This window comes from Talpa occidentalis, unplaced genomic scaffold (genome assembly GCF_014898055.3).
Source record: "Talpa occidentalis isolate TD23 unplaced genomic scaffold, MPIMG_talOcc4v2.1 talOcc4.4, whole genome shotgun sequence".
Taxonomy (NCBI): domain Eukaryota; kingdom Metazoa; phylum Chordata; class Mammalia; order Eulipotyphla; family Talpidae; genus Talpa; species Talpa occidentalis.
Window position 1 is genome coordinate 56,359,365 of NW_023604295.1, and position 9,089 is coordinate 56,368,453.

The 9,089-nt window shown below is 46.1% G+C and overlaps 1 protein-coding gene across 1 annotated transcript; it reads right to left on the reverse strand.

Moving 5' to 3' along the window:
- Window positions 1-8,225: 8,225 nt before the first annotated feature.
- Window positions 8,226-8,629, reverse strand: LOC119256832 (60S ribosomal protein L34-like). The gene has a single exon (XM_037524594.2). It carries the CDS (start codon window positions 8,613-8,615, stop codon window positions 8,262-8,264), a length of 354 nt encoding a protein of 117 aa, XP_037380491.1. The 5' UTR covers window positions 8,616-8,629; the 3' UTR covers window positions 8,226-8,261.
- Between the last annotated feature and the right edge of the window lie 460 nt (window positions 8,630-9,089).

A 9,089-nucleotide genomic window follows, 5' to 3' on the forward strand; every position in this document is an offset into this window, starting at 1 on the left:
GGAACAGAGGAGATAGGTGGAAAAAATCATTAGATAGGACTAAGGGCCATCATAGAGAATACATAAGTGACAAAAGTGGCTACCTACTCTAGCAGGAAGTTATTGCTTTGGAGGGATGTAGCAGAGTGTTGTGCCAGCATGGACAGGACATGTTCTCTATTGATTTGGGCAAACGGGCAAGGGAGAGTCCAGAGCCCTTGTTTTTTTTTTTTTTTCCCCCCAGTTTTAATGCTCTTTCTATGCCAATTGTGGCGCAAGCCCTTAGGCTGGCAAGGCAGAGAGGCTGGGGGCCTGGGAGGCTGGTAGACCTCCCAGCCCCAGGGAATATTTACTGCTTTTCTCTTTGGCCTCTCTCTGGTGTCATCTCATGGTCCTGCTTCTCAGTAGTCACTCGTCTTCTTGTAGCCATTCTCCGCTGCCCTTATAGCCTCAGCCTCCAGGCTCAGGTATGCCCACTTACGCATGCCCACACCATAGTCCAGGAGTCCATCGTCAGGCATATGTGTCCTGGGCCCATGCTCCCAAGAGCCTCCTGTATTCAAGGACACAGGTGATAGCCACAGAGGGTAGCGGTGTAAATGCCTGACCAATTCACTTACCCTACACAGAGGTACAGAAAGAATTCACATGTGTGGCCCTGTCTAAGCAGGGTTTGTTGTGATAAATAGGCCTTTACCAACATGAGGGGGCAGGAAAGAAAGGCAGGTAGAGGATGCAAGAACACAAAGACAGGAGATAAGGTTGTATATTTAGGGACCTATGGCTAATCTAGTATTGCTTCAAGTTCCAATAAGAGGCAGAGCTGTGAGTGGTAAGGAGTTGTCAGGGGTTAGGTCATGTAATATTTGTTTTGTCTGGTTAATGAGTCAAATCTTATATTGTAGGTTAACGGGGAATCAGCAAATGATTGTAAGTAAGGAAATAATTTATTCAGAATTTTGAGAAAGAAAAGAATCCCATGGCTTTTGTACAGCTTCTCAACATCCCTGATTTAAGATTAGGTTAAATAAAAAAGTTTTCAAAAAAGGAAATAGAAGTCAGGCTGTTGATAAGCAGGCTCGGTCTATTTGTGTATTGACAGTGTATGACTGTCCAGGTGCAGTGCCTGAGGTTGAAAATAGAGTGAAGGCCTGATTATTTGTTTTTAGCATTGTGACTCCTCCACTGTCCAAAACAAAAGTAGAAATTATTTTAAAATAATTCATCATACTCCCATTATTCATTCCCATCTCTTTTCCCCTACTTTTCAAATCATCAATGGGGTAGACTTGGGGTACATAGGAAGAGGAAGAGCAGAGTGATGGTAGTGTTACAGGGCAGGGAGAGGGGCAGCCCAAACCCCGCAAACCTGCCTATTCTATATAGGGTTCTGCCATCCGCCGCATTAACACAAAACATGAGACTTTAATGGGAAGGAACTTTAATACAATTAGGAAACAATACAGGAAAGGCAAAGAATCTAGTTTCTAAATCAAACACCCAAAGTTATCTGTCCCCTCGTGGGTAAAACTCCATCCAAATGAGATTGGCCTAGAGCAAGGCCCCAAAGCCTGCCACAAGTCTAAAGCACCTTCCAGTGGGGACCCACAAAAAAAGGTCAGAAACAACAAGACAAGCCCAGAAGGAAAAGAGCAAAATCAAAATCAAGATAAAAACTACCATTGTCACCTCCCCACGGGTCTCACCCACATCTGTGTCACCCAGTCCACGACCAAAAGGCAAGCACAGTTTCTTCACATGTCTCTCCATTCCATGTCCCTCCTCCAGGTCTCCTCCTGGCTCTCCATCCTTCTTCCTTCTTCTCAGTCTCCTCTGCAGCTTCTTCTCTCCCTGCTCAGCTCCACCCTCCCTTGGATGGGGGCAGGGAACCTGGAACCTCCCCCTTACCTGGGGACCACCCTGTTACAGTAGCATTCATTCAGCAGCATTCATTTCACAATGGGAGTTAATGGTAGCATGAAAAAGCAAAATTCAAAGATCATGAGCAGTTCTTATGGTAGGAATTTGTTCTAGTCTTTTCTGCCATCAAACCTTTCTGGGTCCCCCTCCCCTTTTAATATTAGAGTTCTTACTAGTTAAGATGAGAGAAATGAAATAATTGAGTTTCACCTGGATTCTTCCTCCCTCTGGGAGAGAAACTTCAAGTCAAATATCCAGAAGGCAAATTATTAGAAGAGGAAGCTAAGAAAAAGTCAAGATTTAACTGTACACTTATTGTAATTCTTGAATGATTTACATTCTTTGACTCCTCCTGGACTGAGCTGATACGGTTTAGATGGTAGACTATTGGGCAGGGAATAGGAGGTGGCTCTCTGGATCTCATTTTGCAATTAATTAACCTTATATTTTAGGATAAATCCTATCTTTGGGTCTGCTTACTGATCTGGAAAAATGAAGGAGTGTGATTCTATCAATGTTTCTGATGTTCTTCTCTGCTTCAGATTCACCTTAGATGATTCAAAAATATACAGATTCCCAGATCTGACCAGAAACTGTAGGATTGTGGTGGAGCCTGTGGACTTTGCATCAGATTGCCTCGGGTTTTAGCTCCTGCTCTGCCATTGACAAAGTGTGTGACCTTGAGCAAGTTTTTTCCAAGTCTGCAAATCCTCATTTTTCTTAGTTGTAAAGCAGGGAAAACAATAATAGTATCTACTTCATATTGTCCCTGAAAGTGTAAAATGATACAATATTTTGAAAACAAGTCTACTGCTTGCCTCTATCTATTACCATTTGAATAGCCGGTGGTATGTATGTATAGTGTGTCTTTGCGGGGGGGGGGGGGGGGTGGGGAGGAGGAGGAGGAAGAGATGGGGGTTGGGAGAGGTGGGGGTTGGAAGAAGTGGGGGGATAGACAGGATTGGTACTCCATAAATACCTATTGAATAAAGACGGAAGTTAGTTTTTTTAAAGCAACTTTTCTTTTGTCCTCAAATCTGAAATTCTCTATCGGCCCAGGAGTTACTTCCCCAAAAAAAGTAAAGACAGTTTGAGAGAACATTTTATGTGCAGTGCTCAGTCTTCGCCCTTTGCTTACTCTGAGACCGAGGGTCTCATGACAATTCAAAAGAACTAAGCGTTAAGTCCCATCAGAATGGATGAACTGAGAGCGGCAGGGAAGGAGGCTCAGGGACCCTGCTGGCTGGATGCAGCCAGTCACTACAGAATACAATCGCTCCCACTGAGGTGTGCATCTCCATTTTCTCTCACAAGATGCCGGTGAAATTCTCAAAGTCATTGTCATTACAACTGATGCTGAATTCCAGTTTCCGTGTTGTTGACCCAGCAGAAAAATGGCCAATGTAACTTTTCCACAGCTTGAAAATCGGGGCTCTCAAAACCGGAGAGCTAACTTCCATCCTCCATTAGCCCACCGACTAACACACTCCACACACACTGCACGGGGTGGCGTTCCCTCGGCCGTGGAGGTCCCTCACCACAGACTCAGCTTCTGCTTCCTCCTGGTGTTATGAATGAGACGGGTTGCCCGTTTCTTGCAGGCGAAAAGGAAAACGCCTTGGAATCTCTGGAGGAGCCTCCTAGCAAGGCTGCGGGGAGGGGAGGAGCCCTGATTGTCCTGCAAGGAAAGCATGGCCCCATCCGGGAAGTCACGGCTGCCCGGGAGGCTGAGGCTGGCGGCTCCGGAGGTGGCCGACGCGGGAGCGGCCAGCCTCAGCCAGGGCCTGGGAGGGGTGACTGTGCCGCAAGTAAGAGACCCACAGCCCGGCGGGCAGCGGCGGGCTCCGGCCTCGCCCCGGCGCGCGAGGGGCGCGGGCTGGACCGGATCCGGGGCCATCCTCGCCTAGCGGGCGCCGCAGCCGCCCCCGGCGCGCCCCAGCACCGGCCCGCGCCGCTGGGGGCCGGCAGCCCTGGGCCTCGCGGGGCGCGGCGGCCCCTCCCTCCCGGAGCCCGCGCTTCCGCCGAGACCCGGCGGCCGCCGTGGCCGTGGCCCGCTCCGCGCCTTCCGCCTGCGCCCGGGATCCGCCGCCGCCCGCCCGCGCGCCCGCGCACGGCGCCCTCAGGCCGCGGGGAGGGGAGCGGACCGGCCCGGGGGCCTCGGCCGCGCGCTGGAGACCCTCGCGGATCGCGGCGCGGGGAGCGGCCGGCCGGCCCGACGTTCAGCTCCGCGGGGATGGGTCGGGCGGCACCTGCGGCCGCTCGTGAGCGGGGACTCGGCGGGACCGGGGCCGGCCACCGCGGCCACGGCCACGACCACGGCCACGGCGAGCCTCAGGGGAGGGAGATCGGGGCCCGCGCAGCCACCTTTCCCGGACTCGCAGCAGCGCGGCAGGGCCCGACCCCTAACGTGGACGGGCGCGGAGGGGACCGGCTGGATCCGGGCTCGCCTGCGCCGGCAGAGTGGGGGCGCCAGCACCAGGGCTGGGAGCGTCGTCCCCGAGGACCCTCCGCCCGGGTGTCTTCCCGCTCAAAGTCTGCTCTGGAAGCCTGTTCTCTCCCCCCACTCGCCTGCGTCTGTCTCTTGCCTTCTTCCCGAAAGGGCCACGGCAAAGACAAGAAGGAACAAGTTATAACACTGCAAAGTGTGTGTGTGTGTGTGTGTGTGTGTGTGTGTGTGAGGTGGGAGAAAATAATGAAAATAAAATGAGCACTATCTGACTATGTAGCATTCACACACACACACACACACACACACACACACACACACTCACTCCCAGCAGTCCTGCCCCCTCCCCCCGCCCCCAAACAGTCTCCGAGATGTCCAAGTGGAAGTAAATTATAGGTTCAATCCCAAGAGAAAAAATTCACAGCCGGCATCAGTGTTAGCTCCGGGTAACCGAGGCTGCCTTCCGAGTAATTTTTTTACTTTTCTAGAGAATATGGTATCCCCGGCAAAGGCTCGGGAGAAGTAACGTGTTGGGGGAGACCATTCCTGGGCGCAGCTGGGGCTGCCTCTCAGGAAGGGGGGCCTCTGCAGCTGGACTCCTATCAAGGTGTAATGTGCAGGGACAGGTGCTTCAGGGGCTTGGGGAAACACCACGCTGTGCTGTAATGGATATCCCCGTGCTGACTGAGGGAGAAGGCTTTCCATAAGGACGAGATGGGTTGTTGACTAGGAGAGTGGAAAACATAAACTGAATCTTGGGTGTTTCCTGAGGTTCCCCCCTCCCCCCAAGTCCCGCCCCTCCCAGCCGTCACCGAAGCCGCGTCAGAGTCCTCTTCATAGTTCAACATCCTCTCCTTCACTGGCGAGTTGCGTTAAAACGCAGCCGTGGGAGCTGCCTGTCTGCGGAGAACAGACTCTCAGAATCCTCTGGCTACTGCGTAGTCATGGAATATTCTTTTATTTCGAGAGGCCTCTTCCAGTTGGTTCTAATGGGCTCGGGAGTTGCTCGCCTCGCCGCCGATAGGGGGCAGCAGATGCCCTGCGAAGCCCCGGCGACTTGCAGGAAGCGCCCCGGGAATCCGGTTTAATTGAACATTTGAGGTACAAGGCAGGACCTGCTGCCTGTTAAGTCCACGGTAGCAGCTCCCGAGCCTCGGGCCTCGGACCTTGGGCGCCTGGGGGTTTCCCTGTGCCAGCAGTGGGCGAGCCATCTGTGCACCAAGCAGTGCTTGTAAACTTAGCGTACAGCATAAATTCATTTGTATGTAAATATTATGATTAATAAAATATACAGGCATTTGAAAGTGTCACAAGCTATTGCAATGTTTGCTTTTTAAGTTGTCTCAATCTATTGATCTAAAAGTACGGCCATAGCCTGGATGGTAGTGGTGGTGGGGAAGGCTCTTTCACTCGCTCGCTCTCTTTTGGAAATTTTAAAGGGTTTCTGTGCTGCGAAGCAGTTGGGAAGTACTGCTGACCCATAGCGTTATCTGATGACTGTGGCCAAGACTGCGAGGCATCTAGGAAGGGATGTCGGGAGGACTCGACCACTTCTGTCTGGATGTGTGCCAGCGAGCGCGGTCGGACGTCTGCAGCGCAGCCCCATTCCCAGAGCTCCGAGCTGTGGCAGCTTCCATTGGTTTGAACCTAGAGATTAGTGAGTGGCCGGATTTTCCTGAAAATCTACCTCACTCGGTAGTCCCAGTCCATGAATTTCCAGAATTGTCAAAGAAGCATTATGTATCTACTTCAAAGTCTTATTTCCTCAGGCATGAGCACCTTTCTCCTACATTAAAAACACATTTGTGGTGCAGTAATATGTTTTACTAAGAAAAGAAAAATCGAATATTAAAGTTTAGAGACTGGGTATTATGGCCATCTCTAAATAGCGTTTAAAAAGTGGTAGCTTCTGAGTTGTCAAAATGAGAAAGTACTTAATAGTAACAAATTTGTGCCCTTGTGTACAAATCTCAAGCACAATTAAAATCCCTCATCAATCTTTGAAGTATCTTTGGAAAGTAGGGAAGAATTGCAGCTTTTAATTTTCTTATAATTATGGACAGATCATATTGATACCTACTTTCAATGTATTTTTTTTCCCCAACAACATAACAAATTCTAGAAAGGCAGTCATAACTATTAAGGAAATACGTAATTTCAGAGGCACAAATAATTGTCAGGAATTTCATTAACATGCAAAGTTAATATATTGATGTAAGAATATTGAATCTCCCTAAAATAATGGGAAATATTAAAGTACAGTAAAATTTGTAGGAACTGATGGGAGGAAATTTCGAAGAGTGAAAGGAAAGGGCTGACTTTTGTGGCCCAGCTAGGGGAAAGAAAGTGAGTAAATCTTTTGGGGGGTTTCAAATTGCCCAATAGTTCTCCCTCCTGAAGAGCGAATCCTAAAACTGTTGAATAAGGCTATGGTATCACCAAGGATCTGAGAAAATAGTTCTTTGTGCTTAAAGATAAAGGTGAGCAATTTTAAGTTTGCCAACAGCCATCAGATATGTGGATTAAGCACTTGCAAATTGAGCATGAAAACATGTTACCTCCTTGAAAGGAGCAAAAATTGCACGAAGGACCAACCACCAGAAATTTCTTTTAAAAAAGTTTGCCTCAAATTGACAATATGAAATATCAATACTTTCTACTTTTAAAACAATTATTGATATATACCACAACTTGGCTTATTTGTTTTATAACCATGGCATTTTGTACACACAACTATTAACTGGAACATAACTTTCTGATTCTAAAACCCAGGTATTTTACAGCATCTGCAAACCTATTAAGGAACACAAACCCTGGACTCTCACATGTCAGGTGACTGAACAGAAATGGGCAAACTCACCTCTACAATAATTTGAATGACTAAAAATGAAAGAAAAACAGACTCTGCTATGCCACAAAAAATTTCAACCTTAAGTTTCCTGTGTCCCTCATGATTTATGGAGTTCATAACCTATTTTAAAAATTGCAAAAACTGCATCATTTCTGCTTATAAATTAACAGACGTTCCATTGTTTTTGCTTCACCTGACATTCCATTGACATGGAACTGAATAGTCAATCTAAAATAGGACAGTGAATTAGTTATTACTTAATAAATGTGGGCTGCTTACTATATGATATCTTCAATTACACCTAGTCCAAAGAAGTTTCCAAGTGATAAAAAACATTAAAAGGAGGCTTTAGAGGTGACAAGGACCCACAGATACATGGTAAAATCTCATATAAAACAGTTAGCTATTTGTAATTATTAGTTCTGTCACTTAATGGTAGGTTTTGATTATAAAGGAATTTTAATTTTATAACTTGCTATAAAATTTGAGGATTTTATTGCATTTCCACAATTATAATGCGCTGTTATGTGAAGAACATGAGTATAAATTGGTCATTTTAATTTAAATAATCAACACCATTCATTTGGTATCTCAGGGGAAGGGGCTTGTTTGGAGATTATGCAATAGTTGGTCCCTAATGCCTCCTGATTGCTTACTCCCTTTTCCCTAATCCAGCAATTCTCAAATATTTTGGTTTCAGCTTTTGTTTATGGGGATTGCATATATTGATACTCATTATGTTAGAAATTAAAATTATTTCTTAGTTAACTTTTAATAATGAAAACTTCTTGTATATTAGCACAAATGACATATTTTCATGAAACTAGAAAATTAGAAAAATGATGTTTTACATCTTGTAATATTTGTCTGTTTTGCAGTCCTTCTCTTGTGGCATGGTGGTATACTTTGAAGTATATGAAGAAAATCTGGCCTTGAGAATATATTGTTGGTAAAGTGGGGGAATATTTTAAAGGCTTTTTCAGATAATTGTTCATTTTCTTTGATACTACTCCACAATTCAAGGAATAATTTTTTTTTAATTATTATTCAAAAAAGCTTCATTTTTTATTTAGCTTTCTGACTCTGTGCTTGGACCTTCAACACTTTCACAACGATTTTCTGCTCCTCAATAAGAAAAGCCCGCTTGAGCCTGTCCCGGACACATTCAGCACACTTGGCGCCACCATAGGCCCGGCTGACATGTTTTTTTGTTTTAGACAGTCTCATAAGGACTTTAGGTCTCACAGCACGAACCCCTCGAAGTTGGCCTGGGCACACACCACATGCAGATTTTGGTGCTTTCCCAACCTCCTTGCTATAAAGGTAAACAATTCTATTGCCTGGGGTGCAGGACAGCCTAGTTTTGTTCGAGGCTGTATTGTAGGAGAGCCTACGGCGATAGGTCAAACCCTGGACCATCCTGAAGGCCTCTAGACGCCGTCCCCGGAAGAGGAAAACTTCAAGGAATAATTTTTTTTATTTTATATAATTTTTTTTTATTTTTATATTCCCCATACAATTGCGACCCCCTTATTATGACCCCAATCCCTCCCCTCCCCGCCCCCACCCCCAAGAGTGTCTCTGGTTCATAGTTGTTTGTTGATTTTGATTTTTACTTTCTTATAGTTATTCTTTTTCCTGGTCCCTTATTTAAGTTTTCTGGATTCCTGCTATGAGTGAGACCATCCCGTATTTTTCTTTTTTCAAGGAATAATTTTTAAAAGTTATTGGCACTGTGAAATCTATTTGTTTTCCTTTTCTGATTGCCTTTTTATTCAGTTTCATTGGTTTACAAATGTGTCCCAATTTACAAAGGGACACAATCTGAACGAAGTTAGCATAAAATGAAATTCCATGTTGCAATATAATTGATTTTTATTCTCACTTTAAAGT

Coding starts and splice junctions, on each gene's coding strand:
- LOC119256832 (XM_037524594.2), bottom strand. CDS start 8,615: ATGGTCCAGGGTTTGACCTATCGCCGTAGGCTCTCCTACAATACAGCC.